Source organism: Humulus lupulus, chromosome 1 (assembly GCF_963169125.1).
Source record: "Humulus lupulus chromosome 1, drHumLupu1.1, whole genome shotgun sequence".
NCBI classification, from domain to species: domain Eukaryota; kingdom Viridiplantae; phylum Streptophyta; class Magnoliopsida; order Rosales; family Cannabaceae; genus Humulus; species Humulus lupulus.
The window spans coordinates 282,150,479-282,175,064 of NC_084793.1; the positions used below are offsets into that span (position 1 = coordinate 282,150,479).

Sequence of the window (24,586 nt, forward strand, 5' to 3'; positions counted from 1 at the left end):
GTCTGAGATGTACCTGCAGAGACGTTAGCGGATGCAACAGAATGTATGCCAGATTTCACAAAAATGGTTTTGCCTTTTGATTTAACACCATCAGATCCTAATCCAGAAAAATTACCAGCTTTTTGTCCTGCACCAATAACATCATCCAAAATCCTTGAATTTGGATTAAGCATTTTAACACCTTTAACCATGTGTTTAATTTCATTTGATAATCTCTTAATTTCACAATCTTTTGCAATAATTTTATCCTCAAGATTCTTCACAGTGTTTACAAGATCATCATTCTTTTCCTGTAAGGATTTATTATTGCTTGCCATTAAGCGATTATCAGAACAAACATTTAACCATTGATCATACATATCATTGTATGATTCTTTTAGGGAATCCTCGTCTAGATCAGACTCATTGGATTCACATTCAGAATTATCTTCCTGAATTGTGTTGTTCAGACAAACAACCCTTTTATTATCCTGCAAATTCAATGTTAATCTAGAAACAACAGAGGTTAAAGCAAGATTTAAGTTATCTTCCTCATCACTACTTTCAGAGTCCTAATCACTCCAAGTAGCTGCCATTGCCTTTTTATTTTTTTTCAGTGTGTTGGCACATTCAGATTGAATATGACCAAATCCTTCACATTCCCTGCATTGCACGCCTCTTTTATTGTTATTGTCAAAAGGTTTAGAAAATTGATTACCTTTGGAAGATTTGAACGAGGATTTTTTGTTACCAATCTTTTTCATGTATTTTTGAAAATTTTTGGTCAGCAGGGCCATTTCGTCTTCACCATCAATTTCATCTGAATCTTTTATTTTTGATGATTTGAGAGCAACTGATTTTTATTTGGGAGCACTTGGATTTTCCTTTTGGCGAATTTGTTGATTGAGTTCAAACGTTCGCAATGAACCCATCAATTCCTCTACTTTCACTGTGTCGAGATCTTTTGCTTCTTCAATTGCTGTGAGCTTTGTTTGAAACCTATCAGGAAGCACTCTAACAATTTTTCGAACTAACACGTTATTTTCCAATTTTTCTCCCAAGGAAAAATATTCATTAGCTATATCAGACAGTCTTTCATAGAATTCTGTGAGAGACTTAGTCTCTGTCATTCTAAGATTTTCAAATCTAGTAGTGAACATAACAAGCCTAGAACGTTTTACATCAGCAGTTGCTTCAAATTGAGTTTGAAAGATTTCCCAAGCTTCTTTGGAAGATTCACACGAGGATATTAATTTTATGTATCCTTCGCCAATGCAATTAAAGATAGCATGCAAGGCTTTGTTGTTATAACTGGAAAATTTATCTTCAGCATCGGTCCAGTTAATTTCAAATTTTACCTTGGTGACATCATCAGATTCAGATGGAGGTGTCCAACCGGTTAAGATTGATCTCCACGCCTTTTCTTCTTGAGATTTAATAAAGGCTCTCATCCTAACCTTCCAATAAGGATAGTTGGAATCATTCAGTAAAGGAGGACGGGTTATAAATCCACCTTCTACAAAGAAAGACATTTCATAAGGCACAAAACAAACGGAAAGAAACAAGATCGCACTAAGAGTTTAGTGACCCTCTTTGATACCAATTGAAATTCCATTTTTAGTAATTACCAAATTAATTAAACCATGTGCATCAATTAAAATGCGGAATGGTAATTAACTGTTTACACAAATAGCAGTTCTATCGGGACAGAATCCGAACTTGTCACGACAGAACTGAACACAATAAATAGACAGTGCAAAAAATAAAGAACACACCGAATTTTTACAAGGTTCAGAAACCCTTTTGGATAACCTACTCCTTGGGGCCACGCCCAGAGAATAAATCAATTAGTAAAGAAACAATGTGCACAAAAGCATTGACTTAAACAATGTAAGACTCCCTCTTAAACTATTGCCGCAATCTTGTTGTACACTTCTCTACGAATCTGATTTGATGAAATGCTGATTCTCTTTAACTCCCTTCAAAGAATAGCGAGTGCACACTTCCTCCCGAAGTGAGACTTAGATAGAATCCTCTCCCGAAGATCCTTATGAACACGTTCACAATAGACACTATCTGTTTATAATGGACTAGATAGATATCCACAAGTACACTCAGCACTCTCACAAAGATTAAGGTGAGCAAACTTAATCTCTACAAATAAAGGCACTCTTCAAAATAACATAATGTTTACAAATATTGAAAATGGAAGAGGTAAGAATTCCAAAGGTCTTGGCAAGGTATTTATAGGCAGGGAAATCGTCCAAGGCCATCATTTTCTGGTATCTTTGAAATCCATTTGTGAATTCCTTTGATTTAGGAAGTCAGCCAGCCAGATGGATTCTGTGTCGACAGAAAAGGAAACTAATGAGTCAGCAACGTAATCAGTTTTATCTGGCAGAACGAACATGGTCATTTCTTTTGACCATGTTCATTTTCGACACCTTCTTTATTCCAGAATAGACATAATCCCACATAATCCCTGAAAATAATCTCAAGATAATTGAAAAATATATTTTTACCAAAAATTGATTATTTGTGATAAATAAGGCAACAAATATATTCACACTTAAAGATATTTTCACATTACAAAATCAGCTGAATAATTTGATATTTGATCCGAAAATCAATATGTAGATATGCTACTAATATTCTTTAAACATTTTAAAATATTTTGTCTAAATTAAAGTTTAGCCAAAAAAAGGATTTTACACTGACTTTTAAGGGCTCACTTTGGGTGTCCTAAAAGAGTATTAATGACTCCCAAAGTGTGCCCTAAAATATATTAAGTAAAATGAAAAAAAAAACTTCATCTTTTTCGAATTGGGGGGAAGAGGTCATTTTTCTCAGCACACAAAATTAAATAAAAGGAAGAATTAATAGATCTGGGGCTTAGGGTTCATTCTAAGAAGAGAAGAAATAGATTATTGGACCGAGGGGCTGGCTCTCATTGTCGGCAGCTGCAGAGGGTCAACCCGATGTCGGCGACGGAGGAGAAGGATGTCGCGAACACCTGGGGTTCTCGATGAAGGCGACTGCTCCTAGCCTAGGTTCTCGGCGACGATGACCTGCATTCTCGACGACGGTGCATGACCCTGGCTTGCGTTCTTGACGATGGCGACCCACTCCTGGCCTGCGTTCTTAGCGGCGACAACTGCTGTAGAGGGAAGAGAAGGCGACAGTACTGTAATAGTGGGCAGCAGGTATATATGTTCACTTGTTTATTTCTTTATTTTTTTTATAAATAATTGTTTTTTTTTTAGTAAATATGTAAATGCTTTCTATAAAATATATTGATTTCTCTTGAATTTTAATTTGTGTAGGGTTTGGATAAATTTGAAATCCCTAATTTCATATTGAAGTCTCTCTTATTTTCAAATATTGAGTGAGTAAGTCTTTTATTTGATTTTGTTTATGTTAGATCAAATTTTGGTCAATCGTTGAGTTCCTATTACTAATAATAAGAGTAATTATATATATTAGATAGGTTTCTTTGTTTCAAATTCTTTAAATCTTGATGGTTATAATAGATAGAAATTGATTGATGATATTTCTTAGTCCTTTTTTCAACTAATTACATTTTATAATTATATTATGAGTTTTGTCTTTTTTTTTAACTAATTACATTCTATTGTTATATTATAAGTGTTTAACGCCCAAACGTGACTTCCACTAGCGGTGGTTGTAGTATAGATCGGGCGGTCGATTCCACATGGAGACAAATAAATAAATTTAGCAATAAATAAAGTTAAGAGATAAATAATATGAGGAAAATAGAACAAGTGATATTTTTGTTGTTTTTTAGATTTAAAGATTAGAAATAAAGATAGAATAAAGTGTGATGTAATAAATATTAACAAGTAGGAAGGATCAAGAGTCACCAATATGCATATTTATTTATTTGGATCTTTGATTCACAAAAATTACACAAATGAATAGTTCACATCCCAACTATTCATTTGGAAGATTTAACATTGAAGCACAAATATATTTCACAAAAATGCATTCAAGTGATTAGTATTCTTTACCTTGGAAGGATAAGATAAATCTTATGAGAAATCTAAAAATGACATTATACCATTGGCAATAATGCAATAAAAGATTGGACATGAAACCTAACACAAATATTACTTTTACTATTTATAAAAGGGTTTATACATTTTTGGATCCTGTATTTTGAAAAATTCTTTTTTGGACCCTGTGTTTTGTAAAATGGTTCAAATCGACCCCTAAACCCAATTTTGATGAAGAAAAATTGAATATGTTGTTAGACAAAATGATTTTATTTTTGTTTTAAATTGTTAGTTTGGTGAATTATTCGTAATTTTATCTCAGAAAACTTTTACCAAAATCAAGTTTAGGGTTCTATTTGAACCATTTTACAAAACACAGGGTCCAAAAAGTCATTTATCAAAAACACAGGGTCTAAACAGGTAATTGGACAAAATACAAGGTCCAAAAAGATATAAACCCTTTATAAAATACATAGAAAGAGCATGACTAATTATATATAGTTTTAGCAAAAGTAAATATATATATATGAATGAGATGGAGAAAATGATAAAAATATTATCTATATTATTTTCACTAATTTGATAATACATAAAAAGTGATTGACAAAATCTATATACTATTAGTGAACATAGATGAAGAAATAGAGATGAAAGAAAATAAATCACTCAAATATATAAACTTTAAGCACATGGTGAATGAAAAATACCAAACAAAGTCATAGTGCATATAGAATCATCCTAATCTTCCTAAGAAGGTTAGCCTATTATGCTAGATATTCTCATAAAATTCTAGAGAGAAAATATGAGAAATGAGACTAAAATTTGGTAGAGTTTTGCTACCTAAAAATTACATACCAAATGTGAAAGAAGAGTCCATATTTATAGAAGAAGAAAATGACTAAAAAGAAAGTAAACTACAAATGGGGTTTACAAAATAAATCTGAAACATTAATAATAAAATATGATTTTGAAAAATCAAATTTTATTATTAATATTAACCTAGCTATTTTAGTGAATGATCATCATGCACATTTTTCTAAATTAACACAAAATGTGAGCTTTAAAGCTTAAAATGGAAGGGTCTAAGGCCCAAAGTGCACACAAAGTGGGCTAGTGGCAGCTGGAGCTTTGACCCAGCCGCAACCAGTGGGAGCATGCCACATGGCGTAGTTTGGCAAGGGAAAGAAGCAGCAGGCGCGGGTCGGATGCTAGCGCATGGGGCTCTGGGTTGGCACGTGGGTCGGACGGATGGGCTGGCTAGGCTGCTAGGTCGCGGATGCGTGTCACGTGGAGAGGACGCCAGGTGGAGCGCTGGAAAGAGGCAGGGGATGGGTTAGGTGGTGGGCTTGGGTCCTTTGGGCCGATTCTTGTTGGGTTTTTGGACCACAAGAATGCCACTTTCCCTCATTTTCTTCAATTTTACTTCTGTCTTTCTTCTTTCTTTTTATTAATGTCCAAATGCAATTTATTTCCTAAAATTAAACACAATTTAAATTAAAATTAATATTTTCAATTATAAAATATATAACAATAAATTTATTAAAATTTAATTTATTTTACATTTTAAAACTAATAAATTGATATTTTTGAGTACTAATCAATGGGTTATCTTTGGTTTTATTGTAATGATATATGATAGGATGAATCTTCATATTTTATTCTCCTTTTGTCTTTGGATAGTATGGAATAATATTTTTTTAATCTAAAAAATATTTTTTGTTTTTAGTTTTGTTTTCTCATTGAAATATGACTTTAGTCAACAAAAAAATGAAAATGTTAGCTAGCTTTTGAAAAGTGTTAGTTAGTATTTAATTCTAAATTGCTTGACTTAATTATAAAAGCTTAGGCATGATTTTCCTTGCTATATTCCATAAACTTAGGAATGATTTTCCTTGTTATATTCATTATTCTTGTCTTTATATATTGATATTTCCTTGCTATGTATATGTATATGTATATGCATATATATATATATTAGAAATGCATACATATAGAACTCACATTAATAATAACATGATTTAATTATCACATGGTAGCTTAGTAATGGTGGTCTAGTCTAGTAATGATGATGACAACATATATGAGAAGTAGTAGAAGAATTTGTCCCTTGCACATAGTCCATAGTTTATAGAACTATGTTGAATTTTAAGTGTTGTCGTATGTGTTGGTTCTCTTTTCTTTTTCGAACTCTCTCAGTCTTTAAGAGTGGACAAATAAACATGCATGAAGTTAACTATATATGACAATTTGGAATGACTTGATTGAGCATTTTGGAAGCAATAACATAATTCTGTGTAATAACAAGAGTGTTATACTTGTGTCAAATGAACAACCATTAGGAGAAATTAAAAGTCCTCTTATGATATGGAACATACATCTAACATTTTTATTTTTTTATAATGTTGATAATAATGTTTAGGTTAATATTTTGATTGGTAGCTAATTGCAAGATGTATGTTGTATTTGATTTTCTTTTTAAAATTTCAATCTTTTACAATTTTGAATAACTGTATAACTTTAGTGGAGTTTGAATATCTTAGATATTCGTCCGTAGTGAAGTAAGTTCTGAGAATTCTGTGTGTTGCGGTGATAACGGAAGGTTGAAAACTTGCATGTCTTAGTGAATTAGATTCTAAGAATTCTATGTGCTACAATGATACATGGATGAAACATGTGTGTTGTTTGAATTGTTGGTGTTGATTGTGATGGATGGCTAAGCTAGTAAATTAGGGGATATACTGTCCAATTTTTAGTAGATTTTTGTATACTTAGTTTTGTTTTGTATGTTTATTTTATTTTCTTAATTTGTATTTTTTTATTAAAACAAATTAGCACAATATGAAAAATGAATGAATGCCAGCCAATAGATTGTCGGTGGAATATATAAAAGGGGTCGATGCCTTTCTTAAATTTAAGCCTAGCTAAACGACAATCTATTGTAAAATGTGGTTAGGGTGGTTTTAATTCCAGAAAAAACCTACCTAGTCCCCATGTTTATCTATATCTATATCTATATTATTATTAATTTTTTAATGCAGTATAATCACTTAATAATATGGAGTGGAACTTGTTTGGCTTTTGATGATGGAGTGTGCTAGAATTTTTGATGAAGTGTGTGTTTTTCAACATTTAATAGTGCCATTTGTAATTGCACAAGAACCTTATATATTTATATGTGTATATATATATTATTCTTGTAGTGAAAATGACATTCTTGTAGCATTGGATCATGGGTAAAAACTAAAACGTTCATGGTGATATTGATGAGGATGAGATTTTGCAAAGGGAAGAAGAAGTTGCTTGAAGAATCCATCATCAAGTCAAGGTGTGATATTATGAGGTTCCATTGTTAACTCAAGTTATTATTATTAGATTTCCTAGTTTTGTATTATAAATATGATAAGATTGATTATTTATATTTGTTCCAAAATTTGAATTTTTAGATTTGTAACTATCTCCTTTCATGTACATGTTCTGTTATTTTAATCTATAGATTTTTAGTTTTAAAATGTTTCATTTAAATCGTAATTTTTAATTTAAAATAAGTATAAATTATTTTTTTCAAATTAAAAATATAACTTTTAAGGACACGCATTGCGAGCCCTAAAAAAGATTCTTTTAGGGCATGCGAAGTGTAACGTCCCAAATTTCCTAAGAAGGCTTAGGGCCTTGATTAGAGGGTCAAGATGACAAATTATGGAATTATGTGATTATATGATATTTATATGCATCATTATGTGATTAATATTATAATATGACTTGTTATGCATGTTTAGGTGTATTAAATATGCATGTTGGTCCAATTCTGTTTAATTGGGCAATTTTCATAATTTGGCCTGTTATGGGTATATTTGGCATTTATGTGGTATGTGTGTGGTACTACATTACTATGTGAATATGTTTGGGTTACTCGGCACAAAGCGATCCTAGGGTGCAAGCTAGTGGGAAAGTCACAACGGGACCCATACTTGACTCGGAGTGAGTCAAGGGATATTTTGAGTATTTAGCACATTACCGGGATATTGGGTAATGGGAATGAATATTTGATGATAAATTGGGAGTTAGTGAGATCAGGAGGGAATTCTAGTAATTTTGACTATTTTACCCCGGGGGCGTTTTTGGGACCCCATGCATTAGGATTTGCTTAAGGTTACTTAAGCTTGAAGTAACCTGTCAGAAATAAAAAGAACGTTCGGAACATTCTCTCTCTCTCCTGTTCCTTTTTTAACACCGATCACATTTTTGAAGGAAACTCGAGTTTTAGGACTCATATTCAAGCAATGATCGAGGCATAACGATTCTAAGGAAGATTAGAAGCTTATTAGCCGGAGGATTTAGCTGGGAAACGACTCAATTGGAGGTAATCCAAGTTTTAAATTTTAAGTTTTTGAGTTTTTAAGCTTGAATTGGATTTTATGTTTTGATGAGTTTTTGGATGGTTTGAGACTTGTGTTTTAATGGTTTTGGATAATTGAGATGTTTGAGAACTTTGTTTTTTGGATTTGGAGATGTTTGGGTAGGTTTATGGAGGATTTAAAATGAGAAAAATGGAGGTTTTACGGCTGGGTTCGAGGTCGAGCCGCGACCCTGTTCTTGGGCGCCGCGACTCAAGCTTGATGAAGCAGGTGAATGGGGATGTTGGGCTATTTGAGTTGCGGCGCCTGTTGGGAGCGCCGTGGCGCTAGTGCAGGCAGAGAAGGGCTTTGGGCCCTGACTTGAGCGGGGCTGCGACTCTAGTGTTTAGGGTCACGGCTCAAAAGGGGAAAAGTGGCCAAAGTGGGTTTTTAGTCATGGGAACTTACACCTAAGGGCTCGGGATCGATCTTACTATCCGGTTTGGTAGGATTCGACGTCCCGGAGGCTAAGACTCGGTTCGGAAGTATTTATTTACCCGTTTTTTATGGGATTTTATATTATGGTTGTGACTAGGTTATCGCTAGGGGCTTGGAAACAAGATCGTGCTTGAGGGTCGTTTATTGTTAACCTGTGCTTGGACCAAAGGTAAGAAAACTGCACCCAGTATGTGACATGCATGGTTATTGTTGAGGCATGTTGAGTGCTCTATATATGGACATTTATTGCATTATAAATGTTTGGTAGCTTTGCCTACTTGTGAAGGACACTGACTTATTAGTCAGAAACGACATTGGTGTCAGTACTGGTCGTGAAGTTCTGACTTATCAGTCATGAATCGGCAGTAGTGCTGAGCACTGGTTGTGTGGTGTTGGCTTATGAGTCAAGAGCGACATGAGCATGTTTAATGCAGGCCGAAATGATTAGATCTAATCAACACGAGCATTAAATTCTTGACCGACCTATTGGTCAAAGAAAACTAAAGTGCTTGTCTAGTCTGAAGGCTAGTTACTTAGAGCTAGGGCAAAAAAGGCTCAGGTGACTGAAACGTCACATGGCTTAGGGCGTAGAGTCCCAAAGAGTGACACATTAGTCACCTATCCAAAGAGTGACTCATCAGTCACCTATCCAGAGACTGAAACGTCACATGGCTTAGGTGTGGGACTCAGAGAGAGACTTATTAGTCATCTACCCGAGAGAGACTTATTAGTCATCTACCCAGAGAGAGACTTATTAGTCATCTATTCAGGGCACAGGGCTCCAAAATCATTTGTCTATACTTGCCTGCATGCATGAATATGGTTATTACTGCTATGCATGCTTGTTATGATTTGGTGACACGTTATTAACTGCTTATAAGCATGTTTAAGTTTTCTTGCTGAGCCTCGGCTTATAGGTGCTATGTGGTACAGGTAAAGGTAAAAGAAAGTTTGACTATCCTTGAGTTAGAGAGCTTAGGTAACGATATGTACATATGCGACTGCTCGACCACCACGACCGAGGGTTTAAAGAGGAACTAGGGTTAAACCCTATTTTGCCGCTCAGGTTAGCTGGTTGTAAATCTTTTATTGTAATTAACCTTTAAAATGTATTTTGGGATTCCAATGTATGCAATAAACATTTTAGTGAAACGTTGTATCTTTGACCAAATTTTTTAACCCTAAACTGTTAATCACATTTAGTTAAACGATTATGGCCAAATGACTCGTTTAGCGAGTTTAGGACTGTTTAAAATGCACAAAGTAACAATCCCTGGGTAGTAGGGCGTTACATGAAGAGAGTCCTAAAAACTTTATTTAAAGGCACTCAACGAGATCTTTTAGGACACGCATTGCGAGTCTTAAAACCATTTTTTTAGGGCTCGTAACCCACGCTCTAAAAAGATTCTTGTGAGTCCTAAAAAATCTCACTTTTTAAGGCTCTCAAATAGATGACTTGTCTGTGTCCTAAAAAAATTTTTAAGGCTTGCAATGGGAGTCTTAAAAACCATTCTTTTGTAGTAGTGTAATGTGATACTTTTTAGACATTGTAAAAGTAACCTGAAAAAATTACAAACATAACAAAATAACAACAAAAATAAACCAGTACTCGCAAATTGACATGTTGATTCTTAAAGTATGTGTTTTAACAATTAAGTTTTTAAATTTAATTTAATCAACAATTATTTCTTTATTAAAAAAACAATTATTTCTTATTTTTAAAATTTTGTATATACTTATTAAATGATGGCGGATTCAAGGATTATTATATTATAAATTTGTGGTAAATTCAAAAGCTACAAAATATTAAAAGCTTGTTACAAATTCTTGGTACTGTTTATAAATTATTGCTACATTGTTTAATAATTAAGAAAGCTACTTTCTTCACTATGGTCCAAAACCTTGAATGTTTACCTTCTCTAATCTAATTAACAATTAATAGCATCAAATAATTAATAAAATGTAAAATTTTACAATCACTAGAAAAAAGTATATGATAAAAATAAAGTGATATATATATGTATGAATATATAAAAGTTAATACTCAATAATGGATGTAATTAGAGTCACAGAAACGTGACTCAGGAGTAAGATTTCGCATATCTATTGCCGTTGATGGAGTGGCAAGTATAGACTTGAAAAGAAATATTTTGATTAATTGCTACACTGTTTAAAAATGAGTATACGACATATGCATCAAAAATATTTGGAAGATTTTAGATCAAATTGAATAAATACATTTTTTGTCAAATTTTAAATAAACATTAATTTGCTCTCATTAATCTTTGGTTAATAAATGATTAAACATTATGAAAATCCTTTAAAAATGGGATGTAATGATAAGAATACCCAAAAAAAAAGTAACACAAATATCTAAATTCTAAACTAAAAAAATATATGGCTTTATTTCAATAAAAACTTAGCAGTATGAAAATATTTTCCAACACAATTAGCTTAAGTTGGGAAAAAAATCATAAATTTAAGAAAATCTTAAAGTGTGTATATTTATGAAAAGAAACTCACATGACCAAATTCAAGAGCAATGAGAGTTATTTGCAAAAAGACAACTCTCTGCCCCGTTGAATCTTGCAGCCAAAGTGACCAGCACTTCTTTAAATGCTTACAAATCAAAACGACTCTCTTAATACAATAATCACGATTTATGATTCAATAACTGATTTTTAAAACAGAATGGAAACTAGACACAATATAGAAGCTAAAAGATTTTGTAATCCAATTATGTGAGAAGAATCATGAGACTCAATTTAAAAAATAATTAGTGATAAATGAAGTTACTCATGTTCTAATTAATGAATTAATATTCTTACGTTTGTTCCATATGAGACACTATACTCCAATATCTTCCATCAATATGGTGACTATTTTTTGCTTACTAATCTTGAATTAATGAATCACAAGTTGCATTTCTCAGCTAGCTTATTTTATTTTTTTTATCTCAAATATTTTTTTGTACTATGCGGATCTCGTGCGGCTTAGCTTGCTATATGGATATCAAGTGTCTTGTTGCACTATGCGAATCTCATGCAACTTACTTTTTTTTTTTAATTTGGCTCACTGTTTGAATAAGTGTGGTTCGAATATCCGCTAGGGATATATCTCATTAAAACATGACAAGAATCATGAAGTTCCATCTAAAAATCAATTGATGATTAATAAAATTATTTATGTTGTTATTAATGACTCAATATTTTTACACTTATCCTACGTGAGACACTATACTCTAATAATAATATAGAACTAAAAAAAACACCCCAATCTAAAACAAAACACAGTAATCCAAACTCATAAATTTCAAAAGAAGAAAAGAACCAGGAGGAGAGGGCTAAACCAAGATATGCTTCTATCCAATGCATGAACAAGGGAGTGGCTTGGGCCCACAATACCAGTGGCCTGTATCCACGAAGAAAATGGGCCTGAAACCCAATACAGCTGGCCGAGGTAGGTACAAGACCTCATTTGAGCCCCATCATGGGAAGGGTCAAGAAGGGAGAGAGAGGAGTGTGAGCCTATCTTTACTCTCTCTGTCTCTGCTACTAGTCTATTAATTTTCTCCCACTCTCTGCTCCTCCGGGACAACCCGCTGAGGAAAACGAAAGCCTCACTCTCAGTCTCACGGACTCCTCAGCCCTCACGCAGCTCACGGTGCTTCTCAGTTCTCACTCCAGCTCTCGGTCCACCATCTCGCCCTTAAGGTAGAGACGGCCCTGGTTGATTGTTTTCATATTATAAACTTGTCTGTTTTGATATGCATATGGTATTGTACTATTGTTCTTGTCTTCTTCATTGATATATAACTTATATATATTCAGGCTTATAGTGTCTCTTGGTATTGGACTCTTGGCTTTGTCTTGTGATATCTTATTCTGGTTAGGATTTTTTTTTCTTTCTTTAATTTTTAGGCGTTTCTAATCCAAATGCAATTTTATATTTTGTAAAACTATAAAATGTGGGACTTACAGTAATTTGATTGGTAATTTCTAAAAATTTTATTCCATAATTGTGATTTAGAACTACGTAGAACCCATCACATTAAAAAAAAATACACTCAATTATCTCTCGAAAAGATTGTCAAATCACAATATTCAATGATGATCACTATGACAAATTAAGCATCCTAATGATAATCCTGCTCGCTTCTTAAAATGTAACCAATGGTAGTGTGAAAATTCTGGCATGTAGTAATAATTTTTGGTATTTGTGAGATTTCTTATTCTAAAAGTTTGTAAATTGCAAATAGTGTGGAAGGAAAAGTAGTAATAACTATCTTCATTTGCACAGAAAAGAAGGGGGAATGAACAGTCTCTAACCTAATCTTCAACACCGAAGTGGCTACAGACTACACAGATTCAAACAATGTTACTTCGAAACCGCCTCCTAAGTCTCCAGTTCACGTCTCTCTTATCCTCTTCATCTTCTTCGTATCCTAAAAAAAGTCAACCTTTCACTCTCTCTTTCCAAAATACACTCTCGAGCTCAGCTCGTCCGCACACGAGTGAGCATGCTTCAGCTTCAAAGGCCCCCACGAGCTCTTCATTTTCGGAGGCTGCCAAGTTCCTCCGTACGTTTATGTTCGTACCGCCTGGAGTCGACCCAGAGGAGGTCACGGAGGACATGGTCCTAGCAGGTTCTAATATCGTTATTGGACCCTACGCTGGTGATTCAAAGATTAAGGAGGTGGAGTTCGTGAAAAGCAGTGGTAAAGCCAAGGATTGCCCCAAAGATAACAGACCCGAATTTGCAATTCTTGGTCGATCCAATGTTGGCAAGTCCTCACTTATAAATGCCCTTGTTCGCAAAAAGGAAGTTGCTCTTACTTCTAAAAAACCAGGTTTTCATTCCCACCTTTTTTTTTTTTTTCCAATGAAGGTTTTATTTATTTTTTAAATGTTAACAGAGTAATGAAAAATGAGTTTACCATTGTGCAGGGAAAACTCAGCTTATCAATCATTTTTTGGTCAACAAAAGCTGGTACATTGTGGATTTACCTGGTTATGGGTAATGCCAAGTCTCATTCTTTTTAACTAGTTAAGTTGTGTTTAATACTTATGGTTTGTTAAGTGTTTCCTCAATGTTTTTTTTTTTTTGTCGCAATGAAAAGTGTTTACTTAATGTAAAAGCTTGGTGTGATACAATTCTATCATTGGATCATTTTTCATGACTGACTGCTTCTGTCAATATTTGTTTATAGAGAAAAGAGCACGTTTACTGAAGATTAAGTTTGTAGCTAGAATTGTAGTTGATTTCATACTTGTTAGTTGAGATAGTTGCTATAAATCTGTTTTCCCAAAAGTCATAAGCATGACTCCTTCAATGACAAAACTTATTTATTTGATTTGAATATATTTTGTCTTTTTTTTTTCCTATTTAGTCTCTCCATATTGGCACTTTTCTCTTACAATAATATCTAAGTAAGATTATAAATACTACCAGATGTCATGTGGAAAAATTAAATGGAGCAATTGATTTTAGTCTATAACGGATTAAGATGGGGGGGCTTTATTGGTACATCATGAGAAAAAGCCTTGAAGGATAGAGACTTCTCAAAGTGTCTAATAGACAAAGATGAGGATGAGAAAGCCACTGAGGCTATCTCAGTAGTGAGAGGAGAAAGGAATAAGGTGGAGGTATGAGATTTGAACTTTGGACTTCTTTGTTTTTGGTTTATAATGTGCATTCAGTGTATTAGCTTTATTAAAACAAGATGAGGATGAGATTATGTAAAAAGCACCTAGTGAACAAAAGTTGGTACTTTAAATTTGTTCCGTCTGTTAGGATTGTCTGTTAGGATTGCCATGTTAGTGGATAGCTGACTGTTAGGACGTAAGTTAGTTGATTTGTTAGAAAGAACAATTGGCGTAGCTGGCTATATAATCCAGTGCATAGTTGAGTGGAGAGATAGGACATCGATGAGTAAAAGTTGTAGTGAGCATAAAGCTTTGTTGGGGGAGGTCCCAGGCCCCTTTGCGAAGTGTATGTATTATTTTTCTCATGTATTTCTCTTTTTAATTCAGTAATGCATTTTTTCTTTCACCTATTCTACATAGTTTTACCTACTGCTATGTGCTCTTTCTATTTGGGTTCCTATCACGGTCATGGGTAATACCAAACCAAATCTCATTCTTCTTGACAAGCTAAGGTTTATTTTAAACTTATGGTTTTCAATGTGTATAATTATGTAGTTTCATGTGATACAAATCCTCAAGACCATTTCTACTTGACTAGGTTTTATTAGAAATTTATATGGACAAACTAGTCAAGGTTACTTGAAATAGTCCTTTCCATTGATATCTAGCATTGGTGTTAAAAATTTTGTTGATCTTATGCGTATGAGTTTTGACAAATTTACAAATTAAAAGAATAGTTGTTCTTTAACTTGTTTAATACAATTAAAAGAATGAAATGAAAGAGTGGCGATCATCCCAAAAATTTCCTCGAGATGATATCCACAATGCTTTATGTTCAAATAAATAAATTTACAAAACAAAATTCATACTAAACAAGTACTTTATTAGTATGTAACTCTTTGGTTAAAGCCATTTTCAGCCTCCCCTGTATTTCATTGCAAACGGACATATACTGTCTTCTATTTTCACACTATTTGTCATTTACAAGATTGCACGCTTCATTGACTTGAAATGGGTTGCATTATGATGGTATATTTCTTAACATAATTTTTTAGAATATGAAGTCTCTCAGCATCTCCGTCTTTTATCAATGGTTCTGCCAATTGATAGAGTACTAATTTTTGCATTATCATTGGTTTTTATTTATTTATATTTTTCTTTACAAATGGATTATGTGTTTTAATTTTTTTTATAGTGATCATAATTAAATATTGTGCTTTGACCATCTCTTGGAGAGTTAACATACTTTGATTTGTGATGTGATGGTAATTACACAGTCCTAAAATGTAGCGTTTTCTTGATGGTAGTACTAGTAAATAAGTCTCATCCCTCCACTTTTCAGTTGTTATTTTTCATATATTATAGAGAAGGTTAGTCACAGGAATACTTGCTGTTAGCTAGTGTTTTTCTATTTTTTTTAATAATTGTCTTGACTTTTTGTGCAATAGTTTAATTACTGTAACAAAAGGAATAAAACAAATTGCAAGAAAACATTGAAAAGGCTCTCTCTTCCCTTAATTTCTATATAGTAAGAATGGGATGACTACAGTATAGGAAACTCATTTTTGTATATAGATTAATAGTCTATTTTTCTCAAAAGTTCTACGTTTTCAGGTTTACACAATGCCTGTCATATTAGAAGTCATATTAAGTTAAACTCTGAAATAGATATTTTAGGTCAATATTCATTTATAAACACTGTGACGCATTTGTACTTTGGTTAATAGGGCTGTAATCAAACTCAATTTCTAAGGGTTATCAAATGATTAGCTACTCAAATATTCTCAAGCTGCATTCATCTTTCATAAATATCACATTTTTAATCATTTATCTTTGTATAGATATGCATATGTATGCTACATATGTAGCCTTATAAGTACTTTATTAAACTTAGTAATTGTACACTTGGCATCATATAGTTTATGACTTTATGATCTTCCATGATTTTGGGGGAGAACTTATAAACATGACGAGTCTTTCAGCTTTCACACCACTTTGTGAGCATCAAATATTGTTATATTCAGAGAGATTATGTACGTGATAGATGATAAGTTTTTGGAGAATTTGATCACCTTGGATTAAAGTATTCTTTTACTTATGATATTTTTGGAATTTCAAAATTATATGTCAGTAATTTTTTTTTTTGGAGAACCTAGAGCCTTGTAGTTTTTATAATGTCAAGGATTCCAGAAACGTTATGTCTTCTAATTCAGTTTTTTCAGTCAAAGTTTCTCAAGCATATACTGCTTACTTTTTGTCCAACTAAATGAATATGACATATGTTGTTACCATGGAATATACATCTAATAGTTTATTATGCTTACTTTGTTTGTAGATTTGCCAAGGTTTCAGAATCAGCTCGAACGGATTGGTCATCATTCACCAAAGGGTATTTTCTTAACAGAGATAATCTGGTTGCTGTTCTACTTCTCGTTGATGCAAGTGTTCCACCTCAAAAGATTGACTTGGATTGTGCGAATTGGCTTGGACGCAATAAGGTAATCTGCTTACTTTTAACCCTTTAACTATCCCACTCGAGCTTGGTAAAACTTCATTTCTAATAAATCTTCTGCCCTTTGTTGATGTCAGATACCGTTAACTTTTGTTTTTACCAAGTGTGACAAAATGAAGGTAGGAAAAGGGAAAAGGCCAGATGAAAACATCCGGAATTTTCAGCAGTTGATTGCGGAGAACTTTCCGAAGCATCCTCCATGGATCATGACCAGCAGTGTCACTGGCTTGGGCAGAGATGAGCTCCTCCTGCACATGTCACAGCTAAGAAACTACTGGGATCAGTGAAGCTTAAGTCGAATAACTTGATGCTAAAACCCTGCGTAGAAAACTAGTGACTTGAACACAATTATTTTCATGTTTTCGATCGATTTTTCTCAGAAAATGCATTATTAACGTTTTCGTCGTTGTAATTTAGCCCTAGAGCAGAATGTAAAGATCTTCTCTTGTATATACATATAGATGATTACCGTTTTTCAGGTTACCTAGTGTTTTTTTGCTCTGTTAATTTCTAGTCGTTCTTTGGGTCATTTAATTTTCATGGTAGTTCTTCTCTTAATAGACTAAATATAGAGTCAAGAAAGTCCACATCACCATAACTAACCAACTAACTAAAAGAGATATAACAGTTTGAACAATAAACCATGTAATTAAAACCATCTTGTTCGTAGCCAACTGAATAAACCGACACTTCCATTATATTTTTACTTTCAACCCTCTATGTTAGATTGTTTATGCTCAGAACACACTCAATAAAATTGATGTACATGAAGCTTGGTCGAGGCTCACATCAAGGACTCAGCCACATGCATGTGTTACATTTTTAAGTTTCGAGAAAAATGTGGAGCTTAGACTATTTTCAACCCATAACACCACATATGGTGTTGCATCAACACAAAAATTAAGGAATCTTAGCACTATATTTTTTTTTCCATTCCAATCACAACAACAAAAATTACATCAAAGAGTATATTATTTATTATTTTATCTTATATATAAAATAATATACATATATATTCATTATTAAATACTAATATAAAAAAACAAAATAGTACTGTTTTTTGTTTTGCCGTTGCTACAGTACTCCATATTTAGTGAAGTTCTGTAGCTTGACAGCATAATGGTGAGATAAATGAAGTTGGGTTAGATTTGATTTTGTGTCTTTTTAGTAATATATTTGTTGTTTTGCAGTCTGGTTAGAACTGTCCTTAAGACCCACTTATGTGAGCTTAAAACAGAACTCATGGTGAAGACCCAGTCGTAGTCTGACAAGTCACGACTGGAGCTTACAAGTCCCTTTGTCCGGATCTTGAATTCTCTATCTACAATCCAATGTCACAACACTATATTTTGCTACCTCATCTAGTATTTTAAAATCTTAACTACAGTTGTTTCACAGACTAAAAATAACTAGCAAATTTTTTTAAAAAAATGTCATCTTCTCCGTCCTTTCCCATTCTTCCCATCTTCTTCTTTCTCATCTCTCTTCTTGGACTTAATCATCTTGTTGTATTTCCTCTCTTTCTTCATTTCAAGATGTTCATGGGTTATTTTCCTAGCTATTCAAGCAATTCACATGTTTTTCAATGGGTGTTGTGTTGGGTATGTTTCAAGTACAACAAGTCAAATATAAATATTATGACAAATAAACAATACTAAACAAAGGTTTAACCACTTAGAGCACTCTCACAATGGGTGTTCTACTCCTTCTTTTGAAATACCTCATCAAAACACACATTTTTCTATTTTATCTCTAAGTTTTACATTATATCATACATGAGCTTTTCTATATATTTCTTTACATCATTTAAATATTATATCTTTAAATAGATTTTATTACTTAAAGTAAAATAAAATAATTGAAAAAGAAAAAAATAATAATAAATATATACTAAATGGAGAGAGAAAACTTATAAAAAAAATATTAAAATATTATATAAAGAATTTGTAAATGTAAATATAGATTAATTGGAGTTTGTGCATAACTATTATAAATATATGTATAAAGGAGCTGATGGAAGATGTTTTTATGAGTTTTAGCTAAATATTATAGAAAAAGTGTATTACAAAATATATCACCAAAACATACTTTTTTTATAATTTACCTCAAAACTTTTACATTATACTATACCTCTGCTTCTATATTTTTTCTCAACATCATTTATATATTATATTTTTTAAAATATTTTATTCATTCTAAGAAATAAAATAATTAAATATAATAATATCACACTCATACATATACAAAAGTTTATAAAAAAAGAATAAAATATTTATAACTTGATGAATAGTGTTTCACTACATATAGAGAGATAATATTCATTTAGGTAAAAAAATATAACTTTACATTATCTATTGGAAGACTACTTGACTATTTTTTCTCTATATTATAAAGAATAACATATTTTAGCTCATCCATTGAGAGTGTTTTTAAGGAACTTACTCAAAACTGATGAACTTGAATAAATAGTCACTTAATTCCCAAGAAGATTTAAATAACTCTTGAGAAAATATTAATTATATAATATACTTGAATTGGTTGGTTGTATTGAATTTCAGCATATACAATTCATCAATCAACTTATCCAAATTAAATTATTATTTGATTTATCCAAATTAAATTATTATTTTATTTATCCAATTCGATTAAAATTGGATGTTTAATTTTTGTGGAAATTAGACCCGGTACCTATTTTAAATTATCTATTTTAATTTTTACCCACTATTTTTAACTCTTATTTTAGTACCCAAATTTTCAATTAATGTACCAATTACACCCCTTCAATTACATGTTTTTTTTTCTCCTTAAACACGCTACAATTAGAATGTATTTCTAATTTAACTATAATATGACACATATAATATACATTACAATAACACTTAAAACTATGTGTTCAAATAAGGGTAATTTGGAAAGTCTCACGATAATAATGAGTAAAGTTCAACTAAATATATTTAGTGTCTAATTTTAGTTAACTAATCCTAAAAATGGGTAGTTCTCAACTTTTCCCTTAATTTTTAGAGGTGGGTTATAGGCGAATTAGTTGGTTTTGTCATCTATATAAAGATTTGTCCACACCTAGGCCCCATTTGGTTGGGGAAGGAAAATGGAATAAAGGATATCATTTTAACTTTTCCTATATTTGGTTTGGAAATAAGGAATGAACCTTTGGAAATAAGGAATGAACCAAAAACAAATGGAAAGTTCATTCCAATATACAATTAAAAAAATTATTAACTGTTTTTATTTATATTAAAACTAAGGGAAATTTTTATAAATATTTTTTAATATATTACATTTTAAATAACTAAGTTTTAAATTTTACAATTTAATATTAACTTAAAAAAAAGTCATAGAAACATTAACAAATTGAAATTCTTATAAAATAATTAAATGTAAAAGTAAATTATAAAAAATATAGAGAATGTCAGGCTCTTTAACTAAAAAATTGTTTTCTATTTTTAAAAGCTAAAAAATGTTTTTTGAAAATAAATTGGGGTTGTTTGACGTTGTTTTCATAAAACAATTTTTAAAAACAAAGTTACAAAAAATAAAAAAATTTGAAAACAAAAAAAAATTATTTTCTGTTGTTCTCAAATTTTTTTTGTCTATTTTTTTTCTCACATCACTTTTTTAATTATTATTATCTAACATCATATATTGTGACATCATTTTCTCTCTCTTCACTTTCTCACACATCACTTTCTATTTCCTTATTTTCTTTTTCATCACTTTCTCTCTTACTATTTTCTCTCTTCACACTTTTTATATTTTTATTTTCCATTTCATCATATTCTATCTCCTTATTTTCTTTTGCATCATTTACTATATTCCCACTTTCTCTCATCACTTAATATTTCCTCATTTTCTCTCTCTCGCCATTTTCTCTCTCTCTCTTCACTTTCTTTCTCATCACATTCTCTCTCATTTTTTCTTGCATCAATCAATATCTCTCTTCTCAATTTCTATTTCCTCAAATTTTCTCTCCTTACTTTCTCACTCTTTATTTTTCATCATTTTTTCTTTCAAATTATTTTATCTCATTATTTATTAAAAACTTTTAAAATATTTTTATCTTTGTAAGTATATTTGTTAATTTTTTATTTAAGATTTTAAAAAAAAAAACAAAAAAATTATTTTTAGAAAACATTAACCAAACAACTTTTATTTTTTGAAAACTACAAAAACTGTTTTCTGTTCTACAAAAACTACGTAACTTTAAAAACAAAAAACAAAAATCAAACCCAAACGGGCCCATAATTTCTACTAAATTTTATTCCATTCTATCTTTATTTCTATTCTCATTTCCATTCTCATGTTTTCATGACTCCCAAACAAATGGCAAATGTACCCTAGAAACATATTAGTGCTTTTTCACCTTGGTCTTTCTCTGGAAGAAAATGCGTAGATATCGGCGGCTTAATGAGGTTGTAATTGTAATTTTATTTTTATACGGACAACAAAGCAATTCAATTTTTAATGCTAACCAGCTATGACGTAATCGTAGTAAGATGCCGGTGTCGAGTCACTCACTGGCAGAAGCAGAGCTTCATCTGCCCTGGAAAGTGGGATGTTGGTATAGAGAAAGGATGGACAAAGATAGCCATATTGTCTGACTCGAAAGTAGCCCCCAGATTGGAAGACCGACCCCTACAAAGGGCTTTGAGTTATGTACTTTTCATTTTATTAACCGTTTAAACAATGTAATAGTTGATGATCTGGCTAGTAATGATAGCATCAATATTAGATATTACCAAAGGGAGGTAATGCTAGAATTGATAATAGCATCAATATTGGATATTACCAAAAGGGAGGGCCCCTCCTATGGTGCCCATCAGCTAGTTTTATTCAATGAACAAGGTTGTTCCAGCAAAGAAAAATCAGCTGGCACCCGGAGGCCGCGGCGGCTTGCTAGGTCCATCCTCTCATTTGTTAGGTTCACATCACAAGATCATGTTATAATATATAGTTAGTTAAATGTCATATTTATATATATTCTCAATCCAACTAATTTCAAGATAGAATTGTCATCATATATATATATATAAATAAATAGCCATAATAATGACATCTCATCAACATAGCATTATTTTCTACTCAACTCCCCCTCTCAATAAGTTGCTTTATGATATATGTTCATGAACTTGATTCATATATATATATAAAAAGGTTATTATTTTCATTATGTTATTAATGCAATTACAATATTAATTATACCGAGCAGTATCAAGTACCTGTACTCATCCATCTCTCGAGCACATTACAAAGCTCCCGTATACATTAATCTAATTAACATACCTAAAAATATAAAATAAAAGGACGAAACTAAAATCCCATCAGATTGAGTCGACTCGCCAAGTCTGGTGTGTGTAATTATACAGTAATAATAATGAACCATTAAATATATATAAATATATATATGTGTGTGTGATCATTCTAAAGAACTGTACTCTGCTCCATAGTGGAAAGAGTTCCGGGGCTCAACAGATAAGAGCACCAATTATGAGAAGTAGAAGGTGATGATATAGAAGATGACGAGTTTAGTCCAAGAAAACTCGACCCAACAACGCTGTTAATCTCAGCTAATCCCAACTTATTAGTATTATTCTGATGTTTCTTCTCGTATTGTAAAATCTCAGAGAACTCCTTGTACACCGTAGACAATGATGATGCTTTTTCCGGCGTAGGACGGTGGATCTGAACTGAAGGAGAAATTGCTTGAACTGGCGGCGGCGCCATGCTCTGCAGCCGTAGCTGCGGCTGAGGGGGACTGCTGGACTCGAGCTGGAACTCAGGCGCAGCCGTCAGCTTCTGAACAAGACCCCTGAAGTTAATGGGGTCGACCTTGTACACTCGCGGCGGAGTCGGCGGCAGCGGCGCCACCGGCTTCTTCCATGGCTTAGCCGGTGCAGATTTCCTGACCGAGTGCAGTGACGAAGAGTAGTAAGGGACTTTAGTATTGTTTGAAGTCGAAGAAGAAGAAGAGTAAGAATAAGCTTCCATTGCCGCTAATATTGTTATACTATATATTATGTGGTGTTTTCTGAGTTAGTAATGAAATGGAGAATCAAAGGAGTGACTTGTATATATATATATATATATGTATGTATATATAGAGAGATGATGAATAATAGAAGAGAGAGGAGAGTTTTGATTTATATATATATATATATATATAAGTAAAGAAAGGGATTGAATATATATAAGACGAAGTGGATTTTTGAAGAGGAACTTGGTGATATTATTGTCGTTTTTTTGTCTTTAACCGTCGGCGGCAATACATGTCTCCTATACATATAAATAATAAGCAAATTCTTGGTCAAAATACTCAGGTTTGACTTTCCTATGAATATTTCAATTTCTTCTTAATACTTCTCGCCACCTCTTTGATGTTTCATATGTTTTTTTATTTTTTTATTTTTAGGGTTTTTAAATTTTTTAGATTTTGAGTTTTGTTTTATTATTTATTTGGACTTTGTATTTTGATAAATTATTTTTTGGACCCTATATTTTCTAAAATAGTTCAAATTGATCCATAAACCCGATTTCGATCAAAGTTTTTTGAACTAAAATCACAAATAATTCATCAAACTAACAACTCAGAACAAAAATATAATCATTCTAACTGTGTTGTTATATTCAATTTTTTGTTCATCAAAATCAAATTTAGGAGTCTATTTGAACCATTTTACAAAATACAAAAACCAAAAAACTATTTATCAAAACAAAGAGTAGAAACAAATAATAAGACAAATCAATGAATAAAAAAATATAAACCCTTCTTTTTATTTAATAGCGGCGGCACTCGGTTTGTTCTTAATTAAAGCACATACAGATGATTTTTTTGCTTGGGTATTTTAATTTAATTTACTTTTAAAAAATTAATCAAATTAAAGAGGAGCTTAACAAGTAAGAAGAGGTGGAATCTAGCTGGGATTGGATAGTGCCTTTGGGATAGATGTGGACAGATCCAGCCGCCTCTTGTCATGCCACAAATTACACACGTGCAGTTTTGGTTTGTTGCTTCTTTGACCACAGGACATTATAATTGACCATATTGGCTTATTAATGATAATGACTGACCGACCATAAACCATTTTCCCATATGTACAAGGATAAAAAGAAACTCATAAGCAGTGGATACTTATAATTCATGGTATCAAATTCATGTTTTCTTTTTTGCAACTATTTGAGGGTCTCCTCTTCAACTTCAAACTATATATGTTCTAGATTTGTGTTATTATCTCATGAAAAGAGCAATAATGATGCATATTGTAACAAAGGTAATATGTTAGACACATACAACTTGTACACATTTTTTTATACACAATAATATTTGTTTAGTTTGAGCCATAAATATTTTTAAGTGAGAGTCACCTTATTTTTAATTATATGATTAAGATTAAATATATTTCATTATGTATAAAAATTGTGTACAATTTATATGTATCTCAATCATTATCCTTACTTTTCTATCCATAAGTAGCCTTAATAGAATAATCCGGCCATAATTTTTGTTAAATTTATATTTAATATTATCAAAATACCCCTACATTATATAATAAATTTCATATATTAAAAAAAATCATATTTTAGTTTTAATAT

The 24,586-nt window shown here is 32.0% G+C and overlaps 2 protein-coding genes across 3 annotated transcripts; one reads left to right on the top strand and one right to left on the bottom strand.

Annotated features, from left to right (window-relative positions):
- Positions 1-12,321: 12,321 nt before the first annotated feature.
- Positions 12,322-17,464, top strand: LOC133807382 (GTP-binding protein At2g22870). 2 transcript variants are annotated; one of them, XM_062245691.1, is made up of 5 exons: positions 12,322-12,537; positions 13,124-13,673; positions 13,771-13,840; positions 16,805-16,967; positions 17,059-17,464. In XM_062245691.1, exons 2-5 carry the CDS (start codon positions 13,199-13,201, stop codon positions 17,266-17,268), a joined length of 918 nt encoding a protein of 305 aa, XP_062101675.1. In that variant the 5' UTR covers positions 12,322-12,537; positions 13,124-13,198; the 3' UTR covers positions 17,269-17,464. The 2 variants fall into 2 exon arrangements, with proteins under 2 accessions (XP_062101675.1, XP_062101681.1); XM_062245697.1 differs by having other exon boundaries at positions 13,129-13,673.
- A 4,673-nt stretch (positions 17,465-22,137) lies between these two features.
- Positions 22,138-23,150, bottom strand: LOC133807392 (uncharacterized). The gene has a single exon (XM_062245710.1). It carries the CDS (start codon positions 22,982-22,984, stop codon positions 22,418-22,420), a length of 567 nt encoding a protein of 188 aa, XP_062101694.1. The 5' UTR covers positions 22,985-23,150; the 3' UTR covers positions 22,138-22,417.
- Between the last annotated feature and the right edge of the window lie 1,436 nt (positions 23,151-24,586).